This window comes from Chelonia mydas, chromosome 1 (assembly GCF_015237465.2).
Source record: "Chelonia mydas isolate rCheMyd1 chromosome 1, rCheMyd1.pri.v2, whole genome shotgun sequence".
In the NCBI taxonomy this organism is placed as follows: Eukaryota; Metazoa; Chordata; order Testudines; family Cheloniidae; genus Chelonia; species Chelonia mydas.
The window spans coordinates 331179563-331199779 of record NC_057849.1 but is presented as its reverse complement, the minus strand read 5'-3'; the positions used below and the strand labels follow the sequence as shown (position 1 = coordinate 331199779).

The window sequence follows — 20217 nt, the reverse complement described above, 5'->3', positions numbered from 1 at the left end:
CTTTGCATCAGACAGGTCATCCACGCAACTCACTTTGATAATTCATACAAATGTGAGTGTGATCTATGTGCCTAAGGAGGGAGATAGACATATAAAACCAAGGAATTATAATACTGTACTTTCTATTTGTTTGCCCTCTGGAACTCCTTTGTCTTGTTATGGTGATATGTTAATAAAAGACTAACCAGTGCCAGTGACAATGGTGAGGCAGGTAGTGAACTGCACTGTGAGCACAGCTTGTCCCCATGAAAATGTGCGTGTATCATTATCACATTATCCACCTTCTGCCACCTCCTTACGTTAGCATCACCGAGGTTTTTGCATTTTGTAAGCAATTTAAATGGCAAGATCTGTAGAGCTCGGCTTCAGTGATGTCCTTAACAACGTGCATAATCAACTGGACTTCTCACATGCTCAGTGTTATGCCTGTATGTAAGTATCTTATTGCAGCAGGGACTAATGTAAAGAGTGTTTCTTTACTCTCGCACCTACCACAAAGGGGCCCTGATCCTTATCATATAAGTGATAAATAATATAAGAATAATAAAGGTATTTAACTTTTCCAATCTCATTAGCAAACATCACACACTGCATGCCACAAACAATAGCTCTCTTTTACCTGTGAAGTTAACTTTCAGTAGGTAATCTTTATACAGCTTCTTGCCATCCAGAAGTTTCATGGCATCGCACAGTTTGGTAGTGTTGGGGCACAGTGTCCGTTGCATTTTGTGCAAGGCGTGGGCCATCGCGTACACAGCATTCACCACAAACATGATCTTGGATTCCTGCTCGTAATTGGAACTGTTGATATTTAAGTGTTTGTCACAAGCTTTTCTGTGTGGTTTTCTGTTCTGGAGACTGCACTGGAATTTTTGCTCCCAAAAGTCCCTGAACCAGGGATTGCGATGATTATTATAAGGATTGAGGCTTTGGAAGTACCGGTCAAACTCTTTAACTGGGTGGGAAGCAAGTTCCAGGGTTATTGCTCCATAAGCTACATGCTCGTTGCCCTTGACAACGCTCTCCTGGGCCCCCCACCCATCACTGGCGACCCACGTAAAGGAAACGTTGAATCGGTTAGCGGCAGCAATGAGCTCCCGAGAGTCATCGCTTCTCATGAAGAGCACGACCACTCTTGCGTTGGGTTTCTGGAGCAGCTCTCTGATTACGCTATCATAGGACTTCCTGATGTTGGACCTGCCAACCTTCTCTGAGGTGGCAATGCAGATGTTCCGGAGGCGAGCCTCCTGTTCAAAGGCTTCAATCCCTGTCTCTCCGTAGTCTCCTTCTGAGGCTACCGTTGATACGTAGGTCCAGTTGAAGAACCGTAAGATCTCGGCCATTGCTTTTGCTTGATAGAAGTCGGGGGGGACCGTCCTTGCGAAATAATCATAGCGGGACTTGTCACTCAGCTTGGCGCTGGTGGAAGCATAGCTGATCTGGGGGATCTGGAATAGCCTCAGCAAATTTGCAACCTGGAGGGAAGAGGGAAAAGACACATTTTACTGGGTGGTAATTATGAATTTGAACCAAACATACCTATGAAGCGCCAAACAATGGCTGTTCCAGTGTGCGGTGCCCTGGAGGAGACGGGGTGTCTAGCAGAGGCTACAGGTCCACTCCTGTCCCTATCTCTAGTGGCAGCAATGCACTGGGGGGAGCCTGATGTAGCAAAAGTCCTGCTGCCCCATTCACTTGCCCCAAGTCCTTCTGGAGGCATAATGGGCTGTAGTCACTGCTGCTGCATATGGGCTGGCTCCATTGGCTTCAGTAGAGCGGTGCCCATCTACACCAGAAGAGAATTCAACCCAGTGCCACCAGGACCATTGTTTGGTTGGAGCATATCCAACCTTGGAATTTATACTGGTGGGACTGGAGTGTCCTGCCCCTGCACAGTGTGATTCAGTTTTTCAAGGGCCTAATTAGGCACGTGACTGAATATCCCAGTATGCTCGGAGCAGCCTCCAAATTAATGTATACGAAGCCTCCTCCTCCAAAGAAACTCCTGAAGCCCCATCTGTTCGGTGACACGCTCCAGCTGCAGTGACGCCCTCCCACCCTTTCCCTTTCTTTACTGTATTGTGCTCTTTGTTCTGTATTGTTCTAGCCAGTGCTCCCCCCAGGGCGGTGACCTGTTATTTGTTTGGCATGGCTCTCCTACTATACAGTGCTATATACATAATAAATAATATTAATAATCCCTAATTGCACCTGCTGGGAGATTTATGCTGTGCAATGTACTGCTTTTTTACACACTGCCATTTCCCTTGCTAGCGGGCAGTTATTACACATAAATGTGTTTCGAATAATCTATCCAGATTGTACGGGTAGCTATGAGACAGTGTTGCTCTTGGGCTGAATCTGGAAGGAGAAGAGGAAAGATATGTTCTTCTTTGCTGCCATGTCTTGCTGGTCAGTTGCAGTGGATCTCATGTGACTGAAAGGGGGTAGATCTGTTTCCACCGTGTGCTAGTAATCTTGAATAAACCAAATTTAAAGTTTCTAGTATAGCCAGTCTTGGAATATGGCTCAATAAAAATGTTAGAAGAATTTTCCTAAAACAAACCATACCTATTAAATATAAATCAATAAATGGCACAACCAAGTCACTTCAGATTTTGACCCCAAGTTGTCGTCTGACCACAGTCCACCGTCAAGAGATTTCTAGTGCGGTGGACTTCTGAGAAATTTAGAGGAAGGATAGTTGTAACAAGAAGGATGGCTAGTGTTGCGATTAAGGTTGTCCTCTAGGACTTTGTAGACTGAGGTTTAATTCATGTGCTACCACAGAGACAGCCTGCGTTTACTGTCTGGACTAGATGCAGAGTGGCGATTCACAAAGACAAAGGAACCCCAAGAGAGTTTTCAAAGCGGGGGGTGGGGGAGGCTAAGAGACAATAGCCTAGGATTGCGTAAGAGCAGAAGATTGGCCCAAGTGGTTATCCATTACAAGAGGAGGCTCTGTGTCAGGGTGTGTGTGCGTGCATGCGCTTGGCTCATGAACAGTGGATCCCAACTTTGTGGGCTGGACAAGCACTGGAAGAACTAATAGTTGAGTGAGAAATACCTTATTAGACAGGAAAGTACTGTGATAGGGTCAGGCCAGATGGCTACAGGAGTGTGAAAGAAGGCAGATATATTAGCCCCAGGTTAAGTAGGTCCCTTTTCCCTGGGTAGGGTAACAGGGAAGGTTCCAGAACAATTAGGAACTTTCTGGAAACAATTAAGGCAGACCCGCTGATCAGAACACCTGCAGCCAATCAAGAAGCTGCTAGAATCAATTAAGACAGGCAGGCTAATCAGGGCACCTCGGTTTTAAAAGGAGCTCACTTCCATTTGTAGTGTGTGAGTGTGAGGAGCTGGGAGCAAGAGGTGCAAGAAGCTGAGAGTGAGAAGGTGTACTACTAGAAGACTGAGAAGTACAAGCATTATCAGACATCAGGAGGAAGGTCCTATGGTGAGAATAAAGAAGGTGTTGGGAGGAGGCCAAGGGGAAGTAGCCCAGGGAGTTGTAACTGTCACGCAGCTGTTACAGGAGCCACTGTAGACAGCTGCAATCCACAGGGCCCTGGGCTGGAACCCAGAGTAGAGGGCAGGCCCAGGTTCCCCCCATTCCTCCATCCCCCCAACTCCCTACTTGATACCCGAGGAGTTGACCTGGACTGTGGGTTCCACCAGAAGGGAAGGTCTCTGGCCTGTTCCCCGATCCATTAGGTGGATCAGCAGAGACTGCGCGGATTGTTCTTCTTCCTTTTCCCCATGCTGGCCAGTGATGAGGCTAACTGAGTGAATGGCAGATTTGAGCCATGAAAGTGGCCAAACTGAGGGCTGCCGTGAACCTCTGAAGTGAGCAAATCTGCCAATAAGCGCAGGACCCTCCAAGGCAGAGGAGGAACTTAGTCACAGTACTTTGTTAATAAGTACAGGCTATAGATTGTGTTTTATGTTTTTCATTTACTTGTAATCTTATGTTTCCAAAACCTTTTATTTGAATCTTTATCTCAAGCTCTGTTAAATAAACCAGCAGGTGGGTTGCACTGGTTCCTCAGAGGCAGAGGATCAGTGTACATTGTGGGCACCCAGAAGACAGGGGATTGGGCACTTGAGTGTAACAAAGTGGGTTGTTTCAATTGCTATCTTACATGGGAAAAGAGTGGGGCTCGTGGAGCTGGGAGCCTGTGTTGCCAGTAGCCAGCGGCTGGGACACAGTGGGACACAGACAGGGCAGCCTCCCGCTGTATGCAGGGGGTAGTAATTCACCCCAGGCTCCTCAGGTAACCCCAACAGAATGTCACAATATGGATTTAGGAATCTAACTTTAGGTTTGAAAAAGCTGGCCTAGCTGTATGCCCTTTCTCTATCTATCTATCTATCTATCTATTCTGCTTGTTATGTGTAAATGGAAGTCTGTCATTCGTCAGTCTAATGACAACCGAGACCCCAGTTCCTTTCAGAGTCTTTGAGCCATTTCCATAACTGCCTTGCGTTGAAATGCATATGCTTGGCAAAAATTGCCTGTTTTAAAGTAATCAGTCCCACTCTTTCACTCTGAAACAGTGTCCGTTACACACCACAGTGCAGTGAAGGTGCCGGGAGGGGCTCCTTGTGTTGGTATGTCTGCTCAAGCTGGAAAACACATGCAGGCATATCTGCAGTGCAGTCTGAAGCTGTGCCTCAGTTCCCCATCAGTAACCATAGGGAAAATAGTACTTCACAGGTGTGTACATTGAAGACTGTGAGACACTCAGATCCACAGTCATGGGGGATCTACAAGTACCTAAGATAGAAAGGTTTCAGAGTAGCAGCTGTGTTAGTCTGTATCCGTAAAAAGAAAAGGAGGACTTGTGGCACCTTAGAGACGAACAAATTTATTAGAGCATAAGCTTTCGTGAGCTACAGCTCACTTCATTGGATGTACTTCTTTCTAAGATAGAAAGGTGGCTTAGGGTTATCTTCTCTCATACGTTTGAGTCCTGCGCTGCGCACAGCTCACCTGGACTAGAGGATCTCGTCCTGAGAGCATAACTACAATGCACTAATGTTGCTGTTCCAATTTAACCATTTAACTATAACTTCAGTATCAAATACTCAGAAACAGAAGCTGTTTAGTTACTTAGAAGTCCCATCCTCATGTACAGCATATGAGCTACTCAGAGGAATGAAGGAGCAATCAGCTGTAACTAGATATCTATAACATTGTTTAAGTTGCTTATTGTTTTCCATTAATGTATGCCATCTAACAACATTCCTGCCAATAGGGAATAATTAAGAAAAAGCAAACCCACAAACAAAGCAAAATGCCTTTATTTAGCATTTTCTTCTGCCAGAAGTCTTAGAAATTAAGCTGTAAACATCTAGCTACATATTCACTAGTGGCCATTATAGCCCTCTAGATAGGCAATGTCTTAAACAGCATTATGACATCACCTAGGAAATGTACACCAGGAATGAAGGGTCCCTTCAGAACAAACAGCCTGATTTTGATCTCATTTGTCCCATGTTTACACAATTGCCTTCAATGGAGATAGAGGTGTACCTGAAAGCAATGGATATAGAGGTGCACCTGAAAGATAAATCAGGCCCAAATAACTTATTTGTATACAAATATCCCTAGTAATTCATACAATGAAATAAAAAGCGGGAGGAAGCCGGGAGAGAAAATATGTAATGGAGGAGCAGGATTGTCTCTAACCAGAATTTTTTGTCCCTGTGATAACACAGTGAGTCTTTGCATATGCAGCCTGCAGCCATTTAACCTCAGCCAGTGATGGTGTCAGTTCTTGTAAGCTGTCAGCACATCAATAAGAGACCTTCAAGGGAAACCTAGATGTTTGTGTGAGCAATTTAGCAGGGGAGACCCTTCTCTGGGAGTCAGCAGTCTGCCTCTGCCTAATGTGCACCATATCTGGAACATGATGCCCCTCTGTGGTTGCGGGCAGCAGGGACTGATTCTGGGACTTCTGGATCTTAAAGCATGAGGCTCTCCTGCATGAGCTAAACGAATCGCTTCTGTTAGTCAGGGGTGTATCATCAGTCTCTGTCTGTGGCTCACTGCAGGGGGCCAGTGTGCCAGACGGAGGGTGTGTGAGTTATGCCAGGGTGGCCCTATCTTGTTCATCTCAGGTCTGGCAGAATTTGATTTTTATTCTTTTATCATTTCAACAGATAATATCAATGCTTATTTTAAGCATTTTCATTTTTTTTTATTGATTTAAATTTTCCCTGTTGTGGGAAATTATGGAGGGGGGTCAGAAATCGGGGCAGATCAGACAGTAATGGTGCAATGACAGCACACACTGAGATTCAAAAAGTTACGGCTTGATCACCATTAATACACAAACTGGTAACATCATCTGTCACAATATGCAAAGTAAGTAGCTTTAAATCAAACGCTAATAATTTCTCATGCGATATTTGTCTTACTGTGTGTATCTGTACATTTCGATTACTATTGATGGACATATTTTTTCCTTCAGTTTGTGTTTGTACGGTGAAATTGACCCTGATTGACATTTACCAGTAAAAATTGAATCCTTCCAAGCCCACTCAAAGCGCAGGTCAAATCTTAATAGACTGATTGTCTCTTGGTTATCTCTCCTCATTCATGGAACTGCAGATCACCTGGCCTCCCATTCATGACTGCATGCACCACCTCCCTTCCGATTCACAATCATATAATTCCCCAGTGACAACTGCAGCAAATGCTTATCTGGAAAAGCACTGCTAGGAAATCATTTAGGCTGTGATTTGCAAAGGAGCCAAAGGTAGTTAGGCAAATCCACTGGGAGCTGGGTGTCCAACTGCCCTAGGGACCTTTGGAAATCTGATCCTTTTTAGCTTAAAAAATATATAATTTAGAAACAAGGAGGAGGAGCCAGGCATCAGCTGTCCGTAGGCCACAGTTTGGGAAACTGATCCCTGCATATTTAATGCTCCCATAATCATGATAGCTACGTACATAAGCAGTACCTTGGTGTTATGGGTACTGTGCTCTTTGTGGTATTCAGGGATTACTCACTGCTTTTTTCTGTGTCTGGTTCCAACTGGCTGAGCATAACAACAATAGCTTCATAGTGCCCTGCCTAGTCTGTCTGGGAAGCTCAGCCCTTAAAGCTACAGTCCCCAATACCACACTATTGAAGGTACTGATTTTTGGATGATCCACAGAACTGAGATCACATGTGGTCATTAAAGCTCTACGGTGCTTTTTTGTAAATTGTTAATTTCATTTTCATGGCTAAATTACAGTTTTGTAATTCTTATCATCTGTGTATCTATTGTAATTACATCCTGCCTATTTTCCAGCGGATAACAATAATCTTCATTTCCTGCCAGCCCCAACTGCTCACAGCAGCCAGACCCATTGCTGATGTGGGCTGCCACAGTCTATATGAATCATAGAATTGTAGAATCATAGAACTGGAAGGGACCTCCAGAGGTCATCTGGTCCATTCCCCTGCACTCAAGGCAGGACTAAGTATTATCATTCTAGACCATCCCTGATGGGTGTTTGTCCAACTTGCTCTTAAAAATCTCCAATGATGGAGATTCCACAATCTCCCTAGAGTGCTTAAACACTCTGACAGTTAGGAAGTTTTTCCAAATGTCCAACCTCAACCACCCTTGCTGCAATATAAGCCCATTGCTTCTTCTCCTGTCCTCAGGGGTTAAGACGAACAATTTTTCTCCCTCCTCCGTGTAACAACTTTTTATGTACTTCAAAACTGTTATCATGTCCCCTCTCACTCTTCTTTTCTTCAGACTAAACAAACCCAATTATTTCAACCTTCCCTCATAAGTCATGTTTTCTAGACCTTGAATCATTTTTGTTGCTCTTCTCTGGACTTTCTTCAATTTGTCCACATCTTTCCTGAAATGTAGCACCCAGAACTGGACACAATACTCCAGTTGAGGCCTAATCAGCGCAGAGTAGAGCAGAAGAATTACTTCTCATATCTTGCTTACAATACTCCTGCTAATACATCCCAGAATGATGTTTGGTTTTTTTTGCAACAGTGTTACATTGTTGACTCATATTTAGCTTGTGATCCACTATGACCCCCAGATCCCTTTCCGCAGTACTCATTCCTAGGCCGTCATTTCCCATTTTGTATGTGTGCAACTGATTGTTCTTTCCTAAGTGGAGTACTTTGTATTTGTCCTTATTGAATTTCATTCTATTTACTTCAGACCATTTCTCCAGTTTGTCCAGACCATTTTGAATTTTAAACCTATCCTCCAAAGCACTTGTAACGCCTCTGAGCTTGGTATCGTCCACAAACTTTATAAGTGTACTCCCTATGCCATTATCTAAATCATTGATGAAGATATTGAACAGAACCGGACCCAGAACCAATCCCTGTGGGATCCCACTCTTTATGCCCTTCCAGAATGACTGTGAATCACTGATAACTACTCTCTGGGAACGATTTTCCAACCAGTTATGCACCCACCTTATAGTAGCTCCATCTAGGTTGTATTTCCCTAGTTTGTTTATGAGAAGATCATGTGAGACCGCATGAAAAGCCTTACTAAAGTCAAGATATACAACATCTACTGCTTCCCCCGCATCCACAAGACTTGTTATCCTGTCAAGGAAAGCTATCAGATTGGTTTGACACAATTTGTTCTTGACAGATTCATGCTGACTGTTATGTATCTCCTTATTATTTTCTAGGTGTTTGCAAACTGATTGCTTAATTATTTGCTCCATTATTTTTCCAGGTACAGAAGTTAAGCTGACTGGTCTGTAATTCCCCGGGTTGTCCTTATTTCCCTTTTTATAGATTGGCACTCTATTTGCCCTTTTCCAGTCTTCTGGAATATCTCCCGTCTTCCATGACTTTTCAAAGGTAATTGGTAATGGCTCAGACATCTTCTCAGTCAGCTCCTTGAGTATTCTAGGATGCATTTATTCAGGCCCTGGTGATTTGAAGGCATCTAACTTGTCTAAGTAATTTTTAACTTGTTCTTTCCCTAGTTTAGACTCTTATCCTACCTCATTTTCACTGGCATTCACTATGTTAGATGTCCAATTGTCACCAACCTTCTTGGTGAAAACCGAAACAAAGAAGTCATTAAGCACCTCTGCCATTTCCACATTTTCTGTTATTGTCTTTCCCCCCTCATTGAGTAACGGGTCTACTTAGTCCTTGGTCTGCCTCTTGCTTCTAATGTATTTGTAGAATGTTTTCTTGTTTCCTTTTATGTCCCTAGCTAGTTTGATCTCATTTTGTGCCTTGGCTTTTCCAGTTTTGTCCCTACATACTTGTGTTATTTGTTTACATTCATCCTTTGTAATTTGACCGAGTTTCCACTTTTTAGGACTCTTTTTTGAGTTTTAGATTATTGACAATCTCCTGGCTAAGCCAGGGTGGTCTCTTGCCAGATTTCCTATCTTTCCTACGCAGTGGGATAGTTTGCTCTTGTGCCCTTAATAATGTCTCTTTGAAAAACTGTCTTCAATTGTTTTTCCCCTTAGACTTGCTTTCCATGGGATTTTACCTACCAACTCCCTGAGTTTTATAAAGTCTGCCTTCTTGAAATCCACTGTCTTTATTTTGCTGTTCTCCCTCCTATCATTCCTTATAATCGTGAACTCTACCATTTCATGATCACTTTCACCCAATACATTTCAAGAACTTGTTGGATAATCTCTGCCCTGCTGTGTTATTTTCCCAACAGATGTCTGAGTAGTTGAAGTCCCCCATCACCACCAAGTCCTGTGCTTTGGATGATTTTGTTAGTTGTCTAAAAAAAGCCTCATCCACCTCTTCTTCCTGGTTTGGTGGTCTGTAGTAGACCCCTACCATGACATCACCCTTGTTTTTTACCCCTTTTGTCCTTACCCAGAGACTTTCAACAAGTCTGTCTCCTATTTCCATCTCAATCTCAGTCCAAGTGTATACCTTTTTAATATACAAGGCAACACCTTCTCCCTTTTTTCCCTGCCTGTCCTTCCTGAGCAAGCTGTACCCTTCTATACCAATATTCCAGTCATGTGTATTATTCCACCAAGTCTCCGTGATGCCAACTATGTCATAGTTGTGTTTATTTACTAGCATTTTGAGTTCTTCCTGCTTATTCCCCATACTTCTCGCATTAGTATACAGACATCTAAGATACTGATTTGATTGAGCTGTCGTCTCTGCAATGCTGCCACCTTTAAAATGAGCTAGTGACCCAGCCAGGAGGCGGTGAAAGCTCTGGTTTATGGCTTTAGACCTTGGAGGAACCAATCAAGCTTCCTAGCAAAGGGGAAGTAGAAGAAGCAATTTTTTTGTCACTGACCCTTCTAGGCTGAGTGCTAAGTAGTGCTATGGGATTTTTTGCAAATGGTTCTTTGTAAATATTGAGAATCTGTAATTCATGCTGTTTTTATTGGTTACGCTGGTCACATATTCTTTATGGTCTCTGATTGTATGGCTGTAGATTTTTTGTTTGTTTGCGAAGGGGATAAGTTTTCAGGCCATATGTCCCCTTTCCCCACTGTCCCTGGCAGACATGCGTGGTTGAAGCGATCTGTCAGTCAAGGAGAGAACACCTCCTTATCACAACTATCTCTCTCTCAATTTCCCTCCCAGAATTATAACAGTCATTTATTCAGTAAGGGAAGACCCTGTCCCTAGGTGTGGATGTGGGGGGTCTTAACAGGCTCAGTGATATGCCCCTAATCATTCTCCAAAGCCTGGTTGCTACATGTAGCAGCTGTACTGGGCCTAGCAAAAAGTTCTGCGCCCTGAGATGAAGGCAGCGTAGAGAGGCTGCTCTGACATTGTTCTGCCACTAAGGAAGGGCTTAATTCAGAAATAACTTTCATGGTTGTATCCCAGGGAATGTTATGGATCTGAAACGTGGAGGCATTTTCTGGTAGGACCGAGTTCTATATCGTTGTGGAAATACCTACTTTCTGATGTGGGAATGTACAGCATATAGTCCACTTAAATCGATGTCTTTATACTCCTAAGAAAGAAACCTTGGTGGTAGGGTGAATGGATCTCATTCCTACATTAAAGACAGCAGGTCGGTCCAGTTTTCAAAAGTGGTTGTGAATCTGGACATACAAGTCCAGTATCTGGACACATGAATCACTACTTACACGTGTAAATTCCTGTAAGTGCTCACCTGAGTGTCTAAACATGGCATTTGGACATGGTGTTACAGTGCCCACATACGGAAATCGGGCTCCCCTTTTTCCCCCTCCCACTTAAAACGGAACTTATCATAGACTCTTTAATGATCACTACATTAACAATATGTCCAAAAATCCTGCTGTAGATTAGCTGAGACCAGGATGACTGTCTCATTTAAACTAGAGCTAGGAACCAACCAAACCCTGATGTGAATGTCCCTGAACTTTGGAGAATCCATCTCCAAATCTGAATGAAACTCTGGGCCCGACTGCAAACCTAAAATCATGCAAATAACTTTACTTATGCAAGTAGTTCCATAGACAGCAATGGGAGTGCTCTCATGAGTAATGAAATATTAACCTCCTGGGCAAGGGCTTTCCAGGATCAGGCTGTGTGTAGATTGGGCTCATTGCTAATTTATACACAGCATCCGAAGACTAATTATCCCAGTTTTCATTAATGATAATTAAGTCTGACCAAGAAAGTAAGCATTTCACATTCTCTTGTAGTTTCTGCTATCTGCAAAAAGTCTCTGTTGTGTACACTGGCTCTGAGGGACATATGCTTATTTCTGGCTTACCAAAGAATTATCTTTCCTGAGTGGAAGAATAATGAAAAAAGCAGAAATCTGACAGTGGGAGCACCATGAAGTGATTGGGCAGGCAGCTGTCCAGACAGAAATCTAAGGCGGAGGTTCAGAAATACAACAGCAAATTCACAAGACACAAAAAACAGAAATGTTTTCCTGTCGGAAGGGCTCAGCATAGATTACGTTGTGGCTTTCCCAGAGAAAGTGTGGTGTGGATCTGCAGCTGCTTAATTCTTTGAGGTCAAACATGAATTGCTTAAAGTCAGACACTTCAATCCATATTTAGCAACACGGTGGGCCTGATTTTCTAAGTCGGAATGCCTCCGTTTCTAACTGAAGTCATGGGACCTGTGAGTTCTCAGCCCCTCTGACATGCAGGCCCATCCAGTAATTAACAAGGCCTGATTTTCAAGGCGCTGAGTGCCCACAACTCCCACAGAAGCCAATGGGAGCGGCACCCCTAAAGATCAGGCCTCTTTAGTGAGATGCTTAGATATGGATTCAGGTATTTAACCTTAGGCTCCTATGTTGGAAATTCTTGACATCTGCACTCAGACTCCTTGAACTCTTGGCTTGTCCATTCCTACTGATGTCAATGGGAGTGTCCCAAGAATCAGGAGGTGCTGCTGGGTGAACGGAAGCGATAGAGTATCAATTATTAGTAAGCTTACTGCTGTTTCATCATCCATAACCAAAGCTCAGGGAGGCTGACACAGCTGTTAGCATAATCATTGCGATGCACGCTCTTTCCCATGTGCCTCATAAGGCACAGGACCTAATCCTGCCCTCGCAGGTACCAGAGGCTGGGGGCAAAGAGGTGGAATGATGTGGGCAGGGTAGTAGGTCCTAGAGCCATCCAGATAGCACACAGCAGGATGTCCTAGGAATGCTGGCAGGACATGCACATAAGGATGTGCTTACTCTTCCTTTAGAGTTAAACTGTCGAGGCCTGTGTATTGGGCAGAACCACCAACGGTACAGCCCAGGACTCTGGAGTCACAAGCTGCTTCCTGGTTTCCCCCCTGCTCTGGTGGGGAGGAACGTGCCCTGCACCAACCCTGTATCTGGCACAGAATACATCCCCTGGCATGGCTGTCTGGTACATTGTAGGGTAGAGTCAAAGCTCAACCCACGCCTTACGCGGGAGGGGGTAGCAGCTTTCCAGAGCCTGCTCCTCCCCCCATAACTCTCCTGCGTGAGCATGCCGAACAGGCCACAGTCTGGGCCAAAAAGAGGAGGCTGTATTCTCTCTTAGTGGCCATTCTGAACTCATGATAACTCTGTGATGTTAGCATAGGGACCTGGCTGTCCTCCCAAGCCAGTGGAGCCTTGGTGTGCTGGCTAGGGTGACAGTCAGTCCCTCACCTTAGTGCTAGTTGAAGTTAGCACTAGCTGAAATCCTGTCCTGTTTCTGCAAGGGGCAGATGAAGGTCCCTATGACTTCTTTCTCCGCCAGTAGCACAGGGCAGGATTTTATCCTGTTTGATACTGATATAATCCAGTGTGTAGCACCTTATTGACAGGTTGTCCCTTCTGTTTAGATGGGACTGTTTGAGGAGTAAAACACGGCTCCTTTGTGAATAAGGGGGGTAGATTTTGGTTCAGCAGAGAAGAACTGAAAATAGATCAGCCTCCCCCAAAGATGCAAGAGGATTTTTATAGTGACGGGAATTGCATTCTGAGGCAAGAGATGAACGTTTTGGAAGAAGCTTGGAAGTCTCAGCACCCTGACACTGTGGCAATGGGTGCGGTAGACATACTAGATAGGTAGAGGAGCAGGCAGAATCTCTGTAAAAAAATGGAGGAAAATATTTGTTCTTTGCATTCGCTTGATGTACAAAACAAAAAGTCAGGGTCTCTTCTCTAATTAAGCTAAAACCTAATCAGCTGTAGTCAGACTTCTTATAGCACTTAGCCTTATAGGCACCTCTTCAGACACCTTCCCCATTCATACACAGCAGAGAGTTAAACACATTCTTATCACGAACAATACAAAGACATAAAGAAATCACAGCAAATTTAGAACCCATTAAAATTGTGGCTTCTAGATATAAGATCTCATCCAATGAGCATTGACGACAGTGGAAAAACTTCTGTTGGCTTAAGTCGGTTTTAGATCAGGCCCTTAATGCAAAACTCTAATGTCTGGAGGTCAAGTTCCCTTTGGTTCTGGTGTAATGCAAGTTTTGGGCTGTTACATGATATTTTATTTTATTTATTCTTTGGTCGGCCTAGGGCAAGAATTACTTTAAAAATCATCTTTACTATTTGCACGACAAAGACTTCCATTTACTCAGAAATATATATGGTGGTGTTAAATTTCCATGTGAAAACAATGGTGTGAATTGAGATTTAAAAAAAATCCTGATATTCAAAAAAGTTCTGGGAAAGTCAAAGCTTACAATATATTATCTAATTTTTTCAAAATCACAAAGTCCCACAGGTTCTACTATTGCTAAAGGAAATGTCCAGCCTACCCATATTTAAGTTATAGCAGATTTTTTTTTTAAATCAATTTGGTTTAGGTTCATCCTTGGTGTAAATTCATTGGCTCTAGGAACAAATTTGACCCATGATCTGTACCGTATTTAGTAGGTTTTTCTTTCAGGGAAGCTCAAGATGAATAGTTCTCTCCGGAGGGTGTACGTTTTGAAATGTCTTACCTGTATGGAGACACTGCTGTAAGAACCACCTATGACACCTGCAATGAGTAATGGAATGTTTTCTTGAATGGCGTAAGATCCATCGGGACACATATACTCCGCTTCATCCACTTTCGTCAAAGATGCTCTGACAAACTCCAGAGACTGTTCTAAAGCATATGTATCCCTCGAACATGTGTCCAAAATATGAACTCCAAGCTTAATTCCTGGGAGCAAGTAATTGTCTCTGTTGATTTCATCAATGGCAAACAACATAGCCTCCAAGCGCTGGATGCCTCGGTCTTCATTGATTCTCCCACATTCTTCTGTCCCGGTGCCTTTTTCATTAATTGGGAATAAACCACCTAAGACTAAGTCTCCTTCTATCTTAATTTCCTTTCTTAAAAAGTTATGGTCACTTAGGGAAAGGAAAACTCCCTTGGAGAGCAAAGCCAGGGCAAGCACCTGCAGCCTGGTGAACATCTTCATTGGTCCTGTTTTGGCAGCTTTAAGAAGCATGGGCAGAAGTAGACGTGCCCCTTAGTCCTCTTGACCCATTGCTAAATGTGAAGTGCTGTCCCACAAGCAAGGGACGAACAAGCCAACAAGACTTTCCATCAAGCCCCTAAATAGACAAAAGGAATTAGAAAAGGCAAAAGGAGACATCAGTTATTATGTTCTTTTCATCAATAAAACATTCAGAGCAGTGTTAAAAGGACATGGTTTGGGAAAATGGAAAGCTCCGGCAATGAGAAATAAGATCAGCTTACATGTGCATCGTGCCTTTCATCCCAAAGGATCCATAATTGCTTCACAAGCTGAACAAATTTTACACAGCAACTATACACAAAGTTCCATAGAAAAACAACCAACTCTGGGGTGAAACGAGCCAAATGTGGAATGTTGCTGAGTGCTGTTAAGCAACAAGTTAGGACAGGAGATGAAGAATAAATAAAGCAGATTCCCCTCATATCTAGCTCTCTCTCACACTCAACACTCTTCTGCTGTCTCCCCTACTCTGAGAGTCGTATTGCCCTTATGTTTCCTTCCACCCTCCATTCAGGCTGCAGCTTCCTCTGTGTCTCACTGCACTTGTCAACCTCCCCTAGGTTATATCCTCCCTTCCTGGTTCAAGCTAGCTCCACCCACTGGATCCCACTTGCCCCTCCCACAGCTTCAGAATTCTCCCTTGCTGCCAGCTGGGCCTGCCGGTGCTGGGTATTTAGTTGTTGCTCTGCTCAGCAGAGGACCTTTTCTTCCAAAGTGCCAGGCTGAACTCCAGCTGCCCCACCCTCCATGGGAAGGGGAGGTACATCCCTACCACCTTCTGCCTGGCTTGAGGTAGGGAGACATTGTGGGAGGGAGGCTGTGGCTCCCCTTCCTGGGCAAGATAAACAAAGGATGGGAGAAAAGAAATATTATTAACCCAATTTTAAAGATGGGGGAACTGAGGCTCAGGGAGATTAAAAAACTTGCCCAAGGACATGCAGTGAGTCTGTGACAGAACTGGAAACTGAACCCAAATCTCGTGAATCATGGTCTAGTGCCTTAAACACCTGATCATTTGTCTTTAAAGTTAAAAACCTTGCAAGAAAATAACTCAAGGAAAAGGTAAAAGCAAAGAAGATGAGCTAGAACAGAAAGGATACACATATTGAAGTTTGCCCAAGGCAGAAAAATGCCTAGGGCTGAACGTGCTCACTTTAATGTTAATCATAGTTCAGTGCATGGGTCAAGGGTAGAACAGAAATCCAAGCATGTATATATTTGGGCTGATTCTACTCCCATTGAAGTCAATGGGCATTTTGCTGTGATTGCAGGATCAAACCTTTAGATCTCACCATGTTATGCTACAACAGTCTCATGACTATATATATATTTGCCTGTAAACTCCTTGATAGTGTCTCTTTACAGCATGGACTAATGTGGCCACCTTGAACTCCAAGTCCTTAAAAAATCAAACATGGTAATATTTAAGTAGAGCACTTTAATATTTCATTACCGTACTTACCTTTTCCTTAAAACAAAATTTATTATGATTAGACTTGCAGGGCTGTGTATAATTTGGAAACACTTAGCATTATTTAAAACAGAGCGCTAAGAAATTTAAAGAGATAATTCAAATTTAACACTGAAAGATGGATGAACAAGCTTATTCCGATGCAGCTGTTTATCCTGGGGGAGTTTCTATATTGCTCTATCAGATTCTGGCAAAGGACAGAATTTTATTTATATTTACTCCAGCATCTTTATATCATAAGTCAGTAGCAAGCCAGCTACACATTTAAACATACTTCTTTATAGCCATAATGATGTCTATATAGCCTGAACCGCAGCCCATTTCAGCCGAGTTCTCCATTCGCCGGTAAATGATATGTCAGCTGCAAACAAACAGTTTCACCCTTAACCATAGGCAATCAGCCATATGGTTTTTTAATCAATGCAGGAAAAGAACCTCTCAAGTTAACATCTACTCGGGGAAAGCTGGTAGGAATAACAAAAGAAATATATTCACAAATAATTCAACATCAAATTCAGTCGAACAAATTATTTGCCCAATACTATTCAACCATCTTCAGAGTGCTTCAGATAATGAAAAATATTTGTTTGCAAATAATTTATTGGACAAAATTGTCAGATAAATTATTGGCAGCTTATAATTCAATCAGATCCGCTTCCATAGTTCATGGTAGTAATCTGTTCTCTGGACTATAACGTGCTCTGAGATTTCCTATGCATTATCTATTCTGTGCATTTGTTTGGCCTATATCATCCTGGTATCTTAGGGCCACGACAAACATTTAATGTATTTATCTCCACAACAGCCCCATGAGGACTGTTATCCCCATTTTATAGGTGGGGAAATTGAGGCACAGAGCTTAAGGGCCAGGTTTTCAATGGCTCACTTCCTCTGCTGGGGGGCCAGATTTTGAAAAGAGCTTAGCTCCCATTTTCACACCTACATAAAAAGCAGATTTTCAAAAGAACTCTGCACTCCGCAGCGCCCACAGTTTATAGGCAAGTTTTCAAAAGAGCTCCATCCCCAACGAACTGAACACTTCTGAAAATCTGGCTACTTATTTATGTAGCTAAATGGGAGCTGAGCGAGGCTGCTGAGACCACTGCTTATCATGCTAGTGAATTTTTTCCTTGTACTCCTGCATCTGTTTGTATCTATTTGTTGTCTCTTGTCTTATACTTCGCTTTCAAGTTCTTTGGGGTGAGGACTGTCTCTTGTCCTGTGTTTGTACAGAGCCTAGTGCAATATACAGTAATACCAATAATAATGAATGACTCACCGAAGATTATTGTGGTTCAGCTCAGAATCCAACCCAGATCTTTTGAGCTCTCTGCCAGTCCCATAGTCAGCCACCCTTCCTTCCCACACCTACCTTCTCCTTTTCCTTGAGGGTTTTATGGGGTAATATCAAAAGCAGTTTGTCACAACAGCACTCCAAGGCTGTCGGGAACAAGTAACTTCCCCTCAGAAATGTCTAGTTAGAGACAACCCTGTGTTCTAAATCCCATAGACAACCTACACAAGGCCCTATGCATCAATGCCGTCTTAGGTGGTATATAGGGACATGGGCAGGCCTTCTGTCTTGGGATAAATTTCATCTGGAATGAGCAATCCTGCAAAGTGTCAGCTTTATTCCAGCCTTTCATCATTCACATTCATTTCTTTGGCTACCAGCTTTTTCGAGTCAGAAACATGGCAGGGGCAAGGGTTGGCATTTTCCATGGGCATCGGGGAGTGGGTGTGGAAGGGAGAGAGATGGGGGTAGGCCCACTCATTCTCCTCTGTCAAGCCATCTCACTTCTCTGGCACTCTACATGCTGGTCCAAAGGACTTCTGTCATGAGAAGGATGGGGTGCCCCCTGGGAGGTCTGTGAGGGGACAGAAGGTTGGCAACATGTGACACACTAAGGGGGGGCTGGTTCCTGATGTACACAGGCTAGCTAGCCCCACTCAGCAGGCCAGTGGTTCACTCAGGTCTCCAAACTGCAGCGGAGTCCAAAGCCAGGGAAAAATTCTGTATTTTATAAAATGGACAGGAACACGGGGGCAGATTCCTGGCTCCCAGGAAAACATGATCACTGCCTCTCAGATGTTCAGTCTCTTAGCTTTTAAATATTAACCAGGAACATAATTTTCAGTTAAAAAAAAAGACTCCCTTTTGCAGGCACAGCTCTTCTCTCATCCTGCAAACTGGCCGACCTCACTTCCAAACGTCTTCCTTCTCATTGCTCCTGGAGCCCTGTGTGGCTTTGGTTTCTTTTTGTGTCACTGCGCTGCCCACAAGAACAAGTGTGGCAGACATATCAGTCTGAGAAGGGGAGGGGCGGCTTGGCAAAAATTGTTCCCTCTAGGACTGTCAAAGGGGCGATGCTTACAGGAGCAAATGTTTTCCATTTGGCTATGTGATTAGTAAAAGAACAAGCCCTAAGCAGCAAGGTAGATTCAGGTGGCTAGATGCTCAGGTGGGGATTCCTGCGGAGTGCTGGCTGTGAAGAAGAAAAGTTGGTTTGAAGCCGTTAGCAAAGATGAGCTAGGATTTTAATTTCCCTCCTGCACATCTCCATCGACAGACACCTCTGACATGCTTGCTTGGTTCAGGGTGTGTTAGCTCTGCAATATACGTAAGTCACGCCTGGCAATGTTACATGTAAAAGAACGTGGGCCATATTCTCCCTTCCCTGCAGTTGGAATAGCACCCACTAACTCAGAGCTGAATTGTGCCGCGTGCTTCCGGAAGTGATATCACCATTCTGCCCAAATCCACGCTGGCTGACATTAAAACACTTTTCTGAGATGGTGCATTTGAATATTGTTTCAAATGGGAGTGGCTATCTGTCAAGCATTGATACTGTGATAGCATTTAACTACCCAACTGAGGTCAGGGCCCATTGTGACAGGCATTGTGCAAACATGTACTTAGAAACAGTCCCTATCCCAAAGAGATTACAGTCTAAATGGACAAAGTGAGGGGAAACAGAGGCAAAGAGAAATGAAGGGATTTGCCCAAGATCACAAAGCAAGTCAGTGTCAGAGCCCAGAAAGAGAATCCTGATCTCCCATCTCCCAGTCTAGTGTCCCAGCTACTAACTAGGTGCTGTCTCCAATATGAGATTACTCATCAGCTTCTAGTTTTTCTGGGGCATTTTTGGTGCATCTCTAGCTGTAAGGCCTTTTTTAGAAAGGTAGATTCATGGTGAAAATTAATTTGGCCCCTCTGTTAGAATAGAATCAATCCAAATACCAAAATGAGAAACCAGACAGAATAGATATAGGCTCCCAATCAGTGCCCAGCCCCTGTGTTTTCAATCAATCCCAGGGAATTCTTATTCTTCCTGAGTTAGTTCTTGCTCAGGTCTTTCAATGCGGCTCGGCACCTTGGGCGGTGGTTTCAGTTGTTTCAGCTATATATATATTCAACAAAGGAGCTTAATTGCTTATTCCATTTAGCCTGACGGAACGGTAGCTAGCATAGTCATTAGCTTCAGTGCGGTCTGTGATGGCCTCCAACACTCTCCCGCATAACAATACCAACACTTGGCAATCACAATCTGTCTAACAATCACGTAGTTTCAAATCTTCTGTTTTTGGTTAAGATTATTGCGAAAGTTCTAGTGAGAACTCTCTGAGCACCTTGGTGCCTCGGATCTCCTTGAGCCTTGTCAATCTGGCTACACACATGGGTACTGGACTGTACCGCAATAGCGGCATGAGCCGGTGATCTCCTCTGGGCAATGGATGAAGGTCAGGTGCCCATGCTGAGGCTGTTAGCTCAATCAACTGTCTCCAATACCATTAATCATGAGGTAAGTTGTTCTCTATGAGGGTACCTCCACT

General features: G+C 43.6%; 1 protein-coding gene across 3 annotated transcripts in view; it reads right to left on the bottom strand.

Annotated features, from left to right (window-relative positions):
- Positions 1–20217, bottom strand: part of GRM3 (glutamate metabotropic receptor 3) — a 146522-nt gene that overhangs the window by 37042 nt on the left and 89263 nt on the right. For all 3 annotated transcript variants that reach the window (XM_037889265.2, XM_043552550.1, XM_043552545.1), the window contains exons 2-3: positions 14385–14988; positions 620–1475 (exon numbers count right to left, since the gene is read on the bottom strand). In XM_037889265.2, coding sequence (XP_037745193.1) covers positions 620–1475; positions 14385–14882 — 1354 coding nt within the window. In that variant the 5' untranslated portion in view covers positions 14883–14988. The remainder of the gene's footprint in view (positions 1–619; positions 1476–14384; positions 14989–20217) is intronic.